The sequence below is a fragment of the Microtus oregoni genome, unplaced genomic scaffold (assembly GCF_018167655.1).
Source record: "Microtus oregoni isolate MIOR12 unplaced genomic scaffold, Mior012 000016F_ref0000370, whole genome shotgun sequence".
In the NCBI taxonomy this organism is placed as follows: Eukaryota; Metazoa; Chordata; class Mammalia; order Rodentia; family Cricetidae; genus Microtus; species Microtus oregoni.
The window spans coordinates 12,141,385-12,156,367 of NW_024543075.1; the positions used below are offsets into that span (position 1 = coordinate 12,141,385).

The 14,983-nt window shown below is 39.0% G+C and overlaps 1 protein-coding gene across 3 annotated transcripts in view; it reads left to right on the forward strand.

Moving 5' to 3' along the window:
- Eef1akmt2 (EEF1A lysine methyltransferase 2) overlaps positions 1-14,983 on the forward strand; it is a 90,244-nt gene that overhangs the window by 8,617 nt on the left and 66,644 nt on the right. For 2 of the 3 annotated variants that reach the window (XR_005975774.1, XM_041666445.1), the window contains exon 4: positions 13,630-13,737. The exons of the other annotated variant lie outside the window; for it this stretch is intronic. Coding sequence is in view for 1 of the 2 variants with exons in the window: in XM_041666445.1 (XP_041522379.1) it covers positions 13,630-13,737 (108 nt within the window). In the remaining variant the exon portion in view is untranslated. The remainder of the gene's footprint in view (positions 1-13,629; positions 13,738-14,983) is intronic. 3 annotated transcript variants of the gene reach the window in all.

Below are 14,983 nucleotides of genomic sequence, written 5' to 3' on the forward strand. Positions count from 1 at the left end.
TTGTCCTTTGAGACAGAGTCATTGGAGAGCCCTGGCTGGCATGAATCTTGATTTGTAGACGAGGCTGGTCTTGAACTCACAGAGAACCACCTGCCTCTGTCTCCCCAGTTCTGGGATCAGAAGACTGTACCATAATGCCTTGCACCTGTATTGTTTTATTTTGTTTTTGAAGTAGAATCTTGCTGTGCTATCCAGGCTACTGTTTAACTCAGATCCTGCTTTTGCTTCCTGAGTGCTGGGATACCATGTGTGTGCCACAATGCCAGATGACCTGTTTTTCTATGGATATAGTTTGTCTAACATAAGTTATATATCCAGCCCTTAAATAAATGTCTTTTAAACATTTTATTTATTATTATTTATTATTTGAAATAGGGTCTCATGTAGCTCAGACTGTCTGTAGCTTATGGTGCAGCTGAGGATGTTTGGAACTTGTGATAGTCCTTCCTTCCTTTCTTAAGTACTGAGATTACAGATGTGCAGCACTATAACTTAAGGGTTTTTTTTAAATAAATTATTTTCTCCCAGAGTTATTCTGAGATCCTTCTTTGTTTGTTCATTCTTTTTTTTTTGGTGTTTGTGTGTGTGTTTTTGTTTGTTTTTTCAAGACAGAGTTTCTCTGTGTAGCCAGACTGGCCACAAACTCAGAGGTTTACCTGCCTTTGTCTCCTGACTGCTGGGATTAATGGTGTGCACCACCACTGCCTGGCTTTGAGACTCTTGATCTTGCATATTTTGTATTTTTGTCTTTTGGGGTTTCATTATTTGGGAGTGTGGTGTTTAAGATTGTGTTTTTGAGGGATTAGGATGTAAAGGCCCAGGGATCTGAGTCCTAGTCTTGGTTCTTTTTTTTTTTTTTTTAAAGATTTATTTGTTTATTTATACAGTATCCTGCCTGTAGGCCAGAAGAGGGCACCAGACCTCATTACAGATGGTTGTGAGCCACCATGTGGTTGCTGGGAATTGAACTCAGGACCTCTGGAAGAGCAGTCAGTGCTCTTAACCGCTGAGCCATCTCTCCAGCCCTTTTTTTTGGTTTTTCGAGACAGGGTTTCTCCGTAGCTTTTGGTTCCTGTCCTGGAACTAGCTTTTGTAGACCAGGCTGGTCTCGAACTCGCAGAGATCCACCTGCCTCTGCCTCCCAAGTGCTGGGATTAAAAGCGTGTGCCACCACTGCCCGGCTTAGTCTTGGTTCTTTTGATCACAACCTCATAAGTGTGTGTTTGTGTGTGTGTATAATTTATTTAATTTTACATTAGTGTTTTCCCTGTTTGTTTATGTGAGGGTGCTGGGTGACAGACAGTTGTGAGCCACCTTGTGGGTGCTGGAAATTGAACCCAGATCCCCTGGAAGAAGAACCAGAACTCTTTAATGATTGAGCCATTTCTCCAGTTCCCTTTGGTTACAGTCTTTACCTGAAGCAAGCCCGCATAATTTTTCTGGGATTCAGTTTCTCCTGAGGGTGTAGGCTGGGTGATCTATATTAGCTTCTTTTAGGTCAAAACTTTAGAAATATATGTATATTAAAAAGAGATGGGGATGGAGAGGTGGCTCATTGATTAAGAATACTTGCTGTTCTTTCAGGGGACCCAGATTTAGTTCTGGCATGGGGCTCACTCACTACCACCTGCAACTCCAGTTCCAAGGCATCATTCAAGACTTCTGACCTCCACAGGCACCAGGCATATTTGTAGTGCACATAAATGCAGGCAAAATACCTATGTATGTAAAATTTTAAATATAGTTTAGAAATATATTTGCAATTCTAATAGAGCATGTATTCCCTATCTTAGGTAATCATATGATTTAACAAAAATAAATTGTTCATGCACTTATGTTTTGATACAAGTTCCTTTATCAGTTTTTGTCCTGTGTTTGTAGCTGTTGTTATGTAGGAAGTGTAAGATGGAGTCTTCAAAGCTGGGGGGTGGTGGCACACACCTTTAATCCCAGCGCTCTGGATGCAGAGGCAGACTTAGTGAGTTTGAGAAAAACCTGGTTTACAAGAGCTATTTCTAGGACAGCTAAGACTGTTACACAGAGAAGCCCTGTCTCCAAAATAAATAAATAAATAGATAGATAAATAAATAAAATTAAAAAAAAAAAGATTGGATTGAGTCTTCATCTTAGATGGTTTACTGTCATTTCTCCTCCCCCTACCCCAGGGTTTCTCTGTGTAACAACAGCCCTGGTTGTTCTGGAATTCACTCTGTAGATGAGGCTGACCTCAAACTCAGAGATCTGCCTGCTTCTGCCTCCCAAGTGCTAGACCTAAAGGCATAAGCCACCACCACCTGGCCAGTTTTTGCTTTTTAAGGGGTAGTGAGGAGAGAGAGAGAGTGAACTTTCTTGAAACAGTTTGAAATACCAACACAGAACATATGTTCTTTAAAGTTAAGGGATGAATGTCTGCATCTCAGTGGATTATCATGAAGTGAATACCATATGCTGGTCACGGTGGTCAAGTTTCCTCTTTTCTGAAAGTAACCACTGTCCTCTGCTGGTTAGCCAAATGGGTCTTCACTTTCTAGATTGGCTAGCCTGTTCTTAAGTATGCCAGTAGAGCTCAGGTCTCTGTGCGGTGTTCTTGAGATCTGCTGTTGCTGAGATTGCTGTGTGACAATGTAGGGCTGCTTTTATAGCCATCTCTCACACAGCTATTCACCTGTTCATTTTACCTGTAGATTCTTTTGGGTTTCTACTTATTCAGTTTTGTGTTTCAGGGATTAAACCCAAGGTCTTGTGCTTGCTAGGCACTCTTATCACTGAACCATTGTCCAAGCCTTTTGGATTGTAATAGCTTACTTGTAGATGCTAATGGTTTAGCCTTGAGATTATAGATTCTTTTATGTTTTCTCTGCTATAATTATGTGCTTTGTGGTATGTGGTAATTTTAGTTTTCCGTTTTTAATTTTTTATTGCTTCTCTACTCTCTTGTGTGCATATGTGTTCATGTGGATGTGAATGCATGTGTATATATGTGGAGGCCAAAGTTAACATTGGGTGTCTTTTTTAAAATCATTCTCCATCTTGTTTTGTTTTTTTTTCTCCTTTTTTTTTTCCAAATTCATCTATTTATTTTATTTTACATCCTGTCTGCAGCCTACCCACATCCTCCTTTCCTAGCTCCTGTCCTCCATTCCCTCTTCCTCACCCCCCAGTCCTTTCCTCTTCTGTCTTCATCCAGGAAAGGGCAGGTCTCTTATGGGTATCAATAAAACATGGCATATCAAATTTCAGGAACACCTTCCCATGTTAAGGCTGGGCAAGGCGACCCAATATGAGAAGTAGGGTTCCCAAACCCAGTAAAAGGATCGGAGACAGCCCCTGTTCCTGCTGTTAGGAGTCCCACATGAGGACCAAGCTACACACCTGTAACATATACACACAGTGCCTAGGTCAGTCTCCTCAGGCTCCTTGGTTGTTGGTTCAGTCTCTGTGAGCCCCTATGAGCCCAGGTTAGTAGATTGTGTGACGCTTCCCATGGTGTTTTTGATCCATCTGGCTCATACACTCCTTTCTCCTCTGTAGGGTTCCCAAACTCCACCTAATGTTTGGTTGTGCATCTCTGCATCTGCCTCCATCAGTTGCTGGATAATGCCTCTCTGATGACAATTGGGCCAGGCACCAGTCTGGTCACAGGAGATGGCTAGTCAGGCTGCTTATCCACTATTGCTAAGAGTCTAAGGTGGGAGATTCCCCTGTGCCAGGCTTCTGCCTGACCCAGAAATGCCTCCCCTAGCGATCCCCCTCAGCACTCTCCCCTTTCATGCCCACCTCCATCCCGATCACTCACGTTTCTATTCCCACTTGCCCTCCGCCTACTCATGAAATCTCTTCTATTCCTCCCTTCCAGGAAGATCTGTCTCCAGATTATTTTTAAAAAATTTCTATCATTTATTGTGTATATGTGTGCTTGTGTTTGTGTATAATAAGTGTTTTGGGGTGTGCATGTGGAGGTCAGAGGACAATTTTTTTGGAGTTTGTTCTGAGGATCAAATTCAACTTGTCAGGTTTGGTAGTGAACTCATTTGCATGCTGAACCATCTTGCTCTCCCTTTCTACCTTATTTTGAGATGTTGTCTTACTGAACCTGGCTGGAGCTTGTTGATTCATCTCCTACCTGGCTCCAGGGATCCTCCTGTATCTTCCTTCCCAGTGCTGGATTATAGGTATATGTTACTATACCATAGGTGTTGGGTATTGAACTCAGATTTTCATGCTTGTACAACAGGCATTAGCAATTGAGACATCTCTCTAGTGTCCTACATAGTCAAGGTTTTGTTTGTTTGGACAAGGTCTACGTAGCTCAAGATGGCCATGAAATTGCTATTAGCCAGATGTAGCTTCTAGCTCACAGCCCCATCCTTTGCCTCCCTAGTGTAGGATTATGGGCATGCTGAATATGGGATGTGTTTGTTATTGCTGAGAAGCATTCTGTTGCATGGCTGTGTTTCACATTATTTATCCATGCCCTACTTTATTTTTTGTTTATTTATTTTTATTAATTTTTAAAAATTTTTTGAGACAGGGTCTCACTATGTAGCCCTGGCTGTGCTGGAACTCTGTAGACCAGGCTGGCTTCAAACTCAGAGAAGTCTACTTGTCTCTGCTTTCCAAGTGCTGAGATTAAACGTACACCATCACTACCTGGCATGCTTTTTTAGAAGGGTCTCGCTTTGTAGTTTAGACGAGAACTTACTAAGTAACCTGGACTTTATGCCAATTCTCCTGTCTCAGATTACAAGATTGAGTACTGGATTACAAGCAGGACTCATTACAACTGGTTTGTTTGTTTGTTTATTTCTCTTTTCTTTAAAAAATTATTTTTATTTTTTGTGCATAAGTGTTTTTGCCTACATGTATATCTGTGTGAAGGTGTTAGAATTCCTAGAGATGGAGTTACAGGCAGTGGTGAGCTGCCATGTGGGTGCTGGGATTTGAACCCTAGTCCTTTGGGAGAGCAGCCAGTGCTCCTAACTGCTGATCTATCTTTCTAACCCCTACATCTGGTTTCTTTGATTTGCCTTGCTTTTAAAGATCTTTGTAGGGTAGGAGTTTAGATTTTTACTATTCATTTCTTTTATGTGTATGAGTGTTTTGTCTGTATATATTTATATGCATCATGTGCCTGAGGAGGTTAGAAGAGGCCAAGTGATCTCCTAGAACTGGAGTTACAAAGAGTTGTGAGCTGCTGTGTGCAAGTGCTGGGGTTTAGACAAGGGTCCTCTGCAAGAGCAACAAGTGCTCTTAATTGTTGAGCCGCTTGTCCAGCCCTGGAAGTTTAGATTATTGATTCAAGACTTCCACTATACTCAGTAAAAGTGATAAATGCTGTGAGTTTGTCTGGAAGCAGATGCTGGCATGGATGTAGGAAACGGGGACAGTTTTGATGTATTTGTTTTCCCCATCCAACGTGTTTTCTATTTTTTTAACTATCAACTTAGAATTTTGTTTTTTCATTTCTAAATACTTAAAGCTTTTCAAAGTTGCCTTAATGTTACAGATTTATAGTGGTAATGCATTTATTAGCAGGGAATATACTTTGTGGGTTTTAGTGCTTTTAAATTTGTTATATAGTTTGTTTTTGTCCTCCAGCACATACTCTGTCTTATATGATGTGCACTTGAGCGTGTGTATTGCAGTTAGTAGAATATCCTATAAATGTTAAATACATCTAATTTTTTGGTGGTATTTTGTAAACAGAGATTGTACTTTTGCTTCCTGGCTGACCAGACCCAAATAATCTCACAGAAACTATATTAATTACAACACTGTTTGACTGATGGCTCAGGCTTATTTCTAGCTAGCTCTCATATCTTGAATTAACCCATTTCTATTAATCTGTGTTTCACCACAAGACTGTGGTAAGGTTCTGGTGTCTTTCTCCTTTGGCAGCTACATGGCTTCTTCTTTCCTCCTCTATCTCTGCTTGTATTTCCCACCTTGCTATATTCTGCCCTGACATAGGCCAAAGCAGCTTCTTTATTAACCAGTGGTAATAAAACATATTCACAGCATGCAGAGGGGAATCCCATATCATCTCCCCTTTTTTTTAATCTAAATAAAAAGGAAGGTTTTAACTTTAGCACAGTAAATTATGTTTAACAAAGCAGGCATCAAGCAAAAATTAAGTTATAATATTTTTTTGTGAGTGTAAAGGTTTATATCTTATTTGTCTCTTATCATAACTAAGGAAAACTATAACTATCTGTCTTCAACTCCATCAAAGACCTGGGAAGGGAAATAATATTATATGAGTAAACAGGAAGTGCAAGCAAGGGACTTCCAAAAGGTATAAAAATGACCGAGACAACTGGCTACCTGGGCAGTCATCCAAAGTCTCATTTACAAAATTGGGGCAACCAACTTTGGCTAAGGCCTAGAGTGTCTGACAGACCATTTTTAGAGGCAAGAAAATTTGAAAGACCGTCCTACCTTGTCTTGACAAGATTTGGTAGTTGTTTTTGCTTTTATCTTGCTTGTCCAGTTTGGACACCATGCATTTTGTTAGTAGTCAAGGCAATGGCAGTTTTTTGCCCAAAGGCAAGTTTTGCCAGGAAGAAATCAAGCACCAAATGAAGTATCTTTCATGCCCATTATTCTCTAGGGAATAGGTGGGTGCTGCCAGGAGCAATCTTGCCTCACATCAACAGAATCCTGAGTTATTTAAATGCATATTTTACAGTTTTTTGAAGTATTTGAAGATTACCTATCTATGCGGAATACAATCTTTGTACATCTAGAGAGCCTGACTAGTCTAACTATAATTATGACAAATGTGTGACTATTGACCTGGAATTTTTAATACCTATATAGCTTAAAGACTAAGGCTTCATGTTAAAAAATTAAACAATCTTTAAATAGATGCGTAGCAAGTGAAGACAATGACCTCAAAACATAAACAATATATATAAGTATCTTGATCAGAGGTAGTAATGTTTAGTGCCTATGATAAATATCTTACAATTGCATTAATATACAAAATATTTTAAGCAGAGGTAGAAGCATGCATGCATACAATACGACAAAATAACTTGCATATGTGCACAATTATTGTAAACAGAAATAGTAACATAAAATATAACATATAATTTGAATTTGTGTCAATATACAAATTATCTTAGGAATACAAAGATAATTTTACATATATATATATCAATATACAAGAATTTATACCAGTGTAAATTGTGTATAACTAATAGTTTACAAGTAGATACATGACCTACATTTAGTTCTATCAATTACTGAAACAGGAGTATAAAACCATAGTTGTGGATTTATATTTTTCTTTGATTTTGTAAATTTTATTATATGAACTTCCAGGTTCTATTAGGAACATATACAAATTAAGATGCGTATTTTGTGAATGAACTGATTAACTGATTTATTATTGTATAATGTTTATCTTTTCTTTCTTTCTTTTTTCTGGGTGGGGGATTTAGAGACAAGGTTTTTCTGTGTAGCCCTGCCTGTCCTGGAAATAGCACTATAGACCAGACTGGATTTTGAACCCAAGGATCTGCCTGCCTCTGCCACCCAAGCGCTGGGAGTAAAGGTCTGCACCACCATGCCTGGCATAATGTACCTTTTTAGTTTTTGTAGTTTAGTTTGCTTTGAGTTTTATTTTGGTGTTAATAATAAGTTCATTTCAGCTGTTTTATTTAAATTGAAATATAACTCATGTACTAGAAAACTCAGCCTTTAAATAAAGTATGTAGTCTGTGCTCTTTTGTGTAGTCTCGGTTGTGTAGCCATCTTCAGTGTTTTAAATTTAAAAATTGTCACTTCAGAAAGGAGTCCCGTGCCCAACAGCATTGATTTCTGCATGCTCCCCTTTTTCTGTAATCTCTGGAAATCACTAATCTGCTTTGAGAATTTGTCTTTCCTGTTTTGTTTGTTTGGTTGGTTTTATTTTTAGAAGGAGAAAAGGCTCATTTTGGCTCTCAGTTCCAAGGTACATCCATCATGATGGGGAGGTCCTAGTCGCAGGAGTGTGAGGCAGCTGCTCACCTTTTGTTGAATATGTTGTCAGGGAGCAGAGAGGAAACACCACTGCACACTAGCTTCCTCCTCTTCATGCAGTTCAGGACCTCAGTCCAGGAGAGAACATCATTGATCATTTACTTTCAGTGTGGGTCTTCACACATCAACTAACCTAACCAAGAGAATCGCTCACAGGTATTGCCATAGTCTTGTCTCCTAGATCTGCTGAGATTGTCTTGAACTTGAGCACTTGTAGGAGAGCTGTGCCGGATGGTTTTGCAGGTTTCTTCTTGGCTCATTCCATGAAAAATTGTCTCCTAAGGAAGCTCACTGGATTGCTTAGTTCAGAGGTTCAGTCTATCATGGTTGGGAGCATGGCGGCATGCAGGCAGGCATGGTGCTGGAGAAATACCCAAGTGTCCTATATCTTGCAGGAAACAGGAAGTCAACTCTATTTTGTTGTTTTTAGAGATAGAGTCTTATATATTCTTGCTGACCTGGTGCACTTACTATGTAACCCAAGCATTCTTGAACTTGCTGTGATCTTCCTGCCTTAGCCTCCTAAGGGTTGAAATTGCAGATGTGTGCAACCATATTAGCTGGTTTGTCTGTTTTGGATATTTCATATGTGGCCTCTGTGTCTGGCTTTTTTCACTTGCATAATTTTCAAAAAGACCCATCTACATTATAGCTTGTCATGACTTTGCTTATTTATGTGACTGAATAATATTCCATTGTATGGCTATACCATTGCTTGTTTATCTATTCATTGATGAATTTTAGGTTTTTTTTCTTCTTGCTTTTACTATTGTAAAAAAGTTTGTGTGGAGATACATTCTCATTCCTTTGAGTATTTACATAGGACTGGAATTGCAGAGTCAAATTACTGTATTAATACCATTAGAGTATTTTCTTCATTGGCTGCTTTCTTATATTTCTACTAGCAGTCAGTATGAGTTTAAACTTCTCCATAGTCTCACCAGTATTTTTATTTATTTATGCATTATGAGACAGTATCTCACTATACAGTCCTGGCTGGCTTGGAGCTCATTTTCGAAACAAGACTGACCTTAAAATCATAGATATCTGGCCCATCATTGCACTGGTTTTTGTCCTTTGCCCACCCTTGTCAGCCTGAGTGTATGAATCATTTCCTGGTTGCTTGGAAGCAATAGGTATTCCCACGATGCCAATGATGGGTCCTTCTCCTCCTGGGATGATGCCTGGGGGACCTGCTCCTGGAATGAGGCCACATGCCCATGATTCCTGGACCTCCAATGATAATACCTCCTGTTCTCCATATGATGGTACCCACTTGGCTTGGTATGACTTGGCCAGATGGATAAGAGTAGGTCTCTTTATCAGTTTTGTATTTCTTGTTCTGTTTCACCAGGAGATCACAGTGCTGAGCCTGAGTGTCTTCTAGCTGCGTGACAAGGGAGGCTTCCCCTTTCCTGACAGCATAGTTTTGAAGGAGAAAAGTGGGATAAAAAAGTACAGTTTTCATTGTGAAATATGAAAATAAAATTGTCAGCTGTTTTTGTAAAAAAAATCATAGAGCTATGCCTTTCTCTGCCTGCTGAGTGCTGGGATCAAAGATGTGCACCATCACATGTGGCTCACCAGTGTTTTTTGTCTTATATTTTAAACTTGCTTGTGTGTGTGTGTGCACGGGTGTGTCAAGGTACTTGTGTCCAGCTTGGAACAGCCTTGAGTGTTCATTCTCAACTCTTCACCTTGACTGAGAAAAGGTCTCTTGTTCTCCGCTGCCTACTCTGGGGATTCTTTTGTTTTTACTTTTCATCTTTCTCTGTAGTGGTTCTCACCCTTCCTAATGCTGTGACCCTTTAATACAGTTCCTTGTATTGTGGTGACCCCAACCATAACATCATTTCAATTCTGCTTTATAACTAATTTTGCTACTGTTATGAATTGTAATGTAAATATCTGATATGCAGGATATCTGATATGTGACCCCCTAAAGGGGTTACAACCCACAGGTTGAGAACCATTGCTCTTGGAATACAAGGATTACAGATGCATCCTATCCCATCTGGCTATTTGAGATTCATGGGTGCTTTGAGGTTCTGAACTCAGGTTTTCAACCCTTGTGTAGCAAGCACTTTACCCACTGAACCATCTCTCCAGCCCTGATTCTGAGATTTTTTTTTTTGATTAAGGTTTTTGGCAGGTGAACTTAGTTGTTGGTATATATTTTCTTTTTCTTTTTTCTTTTTTTTTTTGGTTTTCAACACATTATCCATGTAGCCCTGGCTGTTCTGGAACTCACTCTGTATACCAGGCCAACCTCGAACTTATCAGAGATCCACCTGCTTTGTCTCCAAGTGTTGGGATTAAAAGCTACCACTGCCTGGCTTGGTATGTATTTTTCTATATGTTATGTGATATCTTTTTGTTAACAGCCATTGCTGATCTTTGCTTGTGTTTATCTGCTACTAATCTTAGATTGGTATTTTTTTTTTTGGTTTTTCGAGACAGGGTTTCTCTGTGGTTTTGGAGCCTGTTCTGGAACTAGCTCTTGTAGACCATGCTGGTCTCGAACTCACAGAGATCCGCCTGCCTCTGCCTCCCGAGTGCTGGGATTAAAGGCGTGTGCCACCACCGCCCGGCTTAGATTGGTATTTTTATTTGCTTGTTTTCTCTCTTATTCTTTGTGACTCACTGTCATCTGTATAGCACCCTTGTTTGGTCTTCGGGAGTAATCTGTCTTCTTGTTCCTCTATTCTTATTCCCTGGTACTTTCAGGATTTCTCTTTTTGGTTTTCATCAGAAAAACTGTAATGTGTGTGGTTTTGTTTGTTATCATCTCAGTTTGCATTTGCAGTGCTTTGGGCCCTTTATTCAGTATTGGAAAAATCTCAGTGATTTCTATTTCTTATTCGTGCCCATTCTGGTTTCTTCTTCTCCTCTGATCTCTTATATCTGTAAATATTTTAGTTTTCATGTTAGATCATTACGTTTCTTTTCTGGTTTTTTGAGACAGGATTTCTCTGTGTAGCTTTGGAGCCTGTCCTAGAACTAGTTCTGTAGACCAGGCTTGTCTCAGACTCAAAGAGATCTACCTGCCTCTGCCTCCCAAGTGCTTGGGTTTAAGATGTGTACAACCACACCCAGCTCTTTAGGGTTCTTTCTCATTTGTCATTCTGTTTTAAAGAGGGATATTTTCTTCACTAATTCTTAAAAAAAAAAAAAAAAAGAGCCAGATCGTAGTAGCTCAGGCTTCTTGTTAACTCTTACAGCCTACATTAACCCATAATTGTTGTCTCTGTTAGCCATGTGGCTTGGTACCTTTTATCAGCGAGGCATTCTCATCTTGCTTCCTCTGTGTTGACTGCAGACTGACTCTTTCCTCTTCCCAGAATTCTCCTGTTCTCGTTGCTCCGCCTATACTTCCTGCCTGGTCACCCTGCTTAATACTTCCCGCCAGGCTACTGGCCAATCAGCATTTTATTAAATTAATACAAGTGACAAATCTTTACAAAGTATAAGACCATTGTCCCACAGCAATGCACAAGCTGGGCATGGTGGTACTTGTCTTCTCGCACTTCAGAGGCACAGTAGATGAATCTTTGAGTTCAGTGCCACCCTGTTCTACATAATGAGTTCCAGGACAGTCAGAGCTACATAGTGAGACCCTGTCTTTAAAAAGTGTGTGTGCACATACATAGGTGCACTTATATATTAAAATAAAAAAGCATATATATCTATATACTTGCTGTATCTAGTTGCTATATCCATCAAACCCACACTTGAGTTTTTTGTTTTAATTATTATACATTTCAGTTCTATTTTTATTGTTTGGTTTGTAATTAACATTCACAGTTCTTTAAAATCTGCCTCTAGTATTTCTTTTATTTTTGTCTTTGGGGCCTGTTCCCCCCTCCTTCCTTCCCTCCCTCCTTCCTTCCTTTTTTGTTTTTGAGACAGGGTTTCTCTGTGTAGTCATGACTGACCTGGAACTCACTATGTAGACTCAACTGCCTTAAACTCAGAGGTCCATCTGCCTTGTCCTGAGTGCCTGAATTGAAGTCATGTACCATCACCACCTGGTTGGGGCCTGTTCCTATCTTCAATTTCCTCCTTGTTTTTTTCTGATTGTTTATTGTTTCTTAGAATGTCCATTCATTTTTCAGCTTGGGGAAAATATTCTGTGCAGGAACTGAATATGAAAAGCATTGGTGATAGTTTCTGGCTCTGAGTGATTGTTATGGAACCCAAAAACATCAGCATAAGTTTTATAAGTTGTACTGAATAGTCCACAGGCATGGGAGAAGGAACTGCCAAAAGTCCATAGAATCTTCTTACGTTTTTAATCTTCTTAGGGAAGAAATTGTGAGAAATGAGAAGAAAATGAACGTTTCCAATGGTTAAGGTAGAGGCAGCTGAGAGGATAGGATAGTAGACCTTCCATCAGAAACAGAATAGAGGTGGGTGTGGTGGTGCTCATCTGTAGGCCCTGTACTCTGGAGGTACAGGAAGGAACCTCCTAAGTAGGAGGTAAGCTTAGGCTATATAGAAAGTTGAAAGTCGGCCTAGACTACAATGAGAGAGGCTGTCTCAAAACACCAGGGAACGCAAATGATTTGTGGAAAATAGCTGGTCTTGTGTGGCTACTGAGCTTAGAGGATAACTCAGTCTCTTAAGGTTGAAAAGTGTTTTCAAAATACAGTTATTTTTAAAAGTCTAAATGTAGGCTGCCTTTTTTTATTGATGTTTTTGTTTGTTTGTTGAGACCTCAGAGTCTCCCTACATATCCTTGACTGCTTGGAGCTTCTGGCTGGCCTCAGACTCACAGAGATCTTCCTGCCTCTGCCCCCCTGTTCTGGGATTAAAGATGTGCACCACATTATTGACATTAGGTTAAGTTTTGAAGGACGTAGCCATTTCATAAATAGTGATGCCCACCATGAGAATTTCAGACCATACCATAGTTTGCAACCTTTGTTGTTTTTCTTTGAAATTCCTGTAGTATAATGAACAGCATAATTGGTGGTGGTGGTGGTGGGGAGAATGGCAGTTACTATGCTTCTGCCACAGGTACATACATGTGAGGAAGGTCCATGCCCAACAGTAAACCCTCAAGCTCAGTGATCCCTCTGCAGTTCCTGCCCAGACTACCTCACAGGCCTTTCACAGAATGTGTGAAATAGTTGAAAAAAATGGAAAAGTACTATAAAATATAAGGTGATTTAATTATGTGACTGGTAGAAAATTAAATAATTTATAATTTGCTGAAGGAAAACCAAGTCATGACATATGCATTTAATTTATTCTTATAGCTTACTGGGTTAAGTAAAATGTGAGCTAATTCATGTGTGAAATTGAGTATAGCAGCATCAGAAATTAATACTACATTTTCAGCTCAAGGGCTATACATTATTTTTGAGAAATGAATTTTTTGAAGAGAAATCAGATATTACAAAAACAAAAAAATGTCATGAATTTAAGCTTTTTGTTTCTGTTTAGAGTACAATAAAATTTAAATATGGATAATTGGATATTCTATGACAATTGCCCTATGATAAAGTTAAAATAATTCTAGATTCAAAGAATATTATAATTCATAACCAAAATACATTAAAAGTTTTAAAGTAAATTATGAAATTATTTCTCTGTCTCTAGGTGAAACATGGTTTCTCTAATGTAACTGGGATTGATTATTCTCCTTCTGCAATTAAGCTTTCTGCAAGCATTCTAGAGAAGGAAGGACTATCTAACATTAACTTGAAGGTAACTATTACTTATTACTATAATATTTTAAGTAATATTTTAAAATAAGCTATAATGTTTAAATATTTTTAAAGTATGTTAATCTGATGACCTTTTTGAATTTGTAAATTAAGATCAATCATAAATAATCTAAACTGAAACATTTAAAAGTAATCATTAAAAATTTAATCTAGAGGTAGAGAGATGGCTCATTGGTTAAGAGCACCAGCTGCTCTTCGAGAGGTCCTGAGTTCAATTCCTAGCAACCACATGGTGGCTCACAGCCATCTATAGTTTTATCTAATGCCCTCTTCTGGAATGCAGGTATACATGCAGATAGAACACTCATACATAAAATACATAAATAAATCTTTTAAAAAATTAATTTAGTTTACAGAAATTACTCTTTCTTTTGTGTGTGTGTGACAAGAGTCCTACTGTATAACCCAGGCCAGTCTCAAACTTGAAAACTCCTGCCTCAATCTAGCTGGATTATAGGCATATACCACTGTGCTTTGTGGGAAAGTATCTTCTTCATTGTGTATGTATATATATTTGTGTGTTCATACAATACCATCCGTGTTTGCAAAAACATACAGTACCTGACTTTGGATTAATCATATCAAAAAGTTATAAGTGTTGGGCGTCCTTTCTGCAGTGCTGTTCTCTGACTCAGATTCTGTTAGAACTGGAGGCTACAGCCACTTCAGCTGTGACTATGGCAGGATTTGGTTGTTTTTATTTCTCAAAGAAAATGACTTATGTTTTAGAAAAGACTTGTAAATGCATAGGATGTTACTAATGTAAATTCAGACATTTTTATTTATTTCTTTGTCCCACTTGGCTTTAATTGTCAATTTGACATAGCCTAAAGTCGTCAGAGATGAAAACCTCAATTGAAGAATTGTCTTGATTAGATTGGCCTGTGGGCATATCTTTGAGGATTGTCTTGATTATTAATAGATATAGGAAGGCCCGGCCCACTATGAGTGGCACCATCCCTAGCATAGCTGGACTATATAAGGAAGCTACTAGCTAAGCTTCAGCCTGTGAGAAAGTCAGGAAGCTTCAGGTTCCTGCCTTGAGTTCCTGTCCTGACTTCCTTCCTGGCCTATGACCTGGAACTAGAAGATAAAATAAGTCCTTTCCTCTCTAGAGTTGCTTTTCGTCTGAGTGTTTTCTCACAGCAACAGAAGGAAATTAGAACACTTAAAATCCAAGGAGTCAATCTTGTTTCTTTGCCTCACCACTCCCATGCTACAAAATA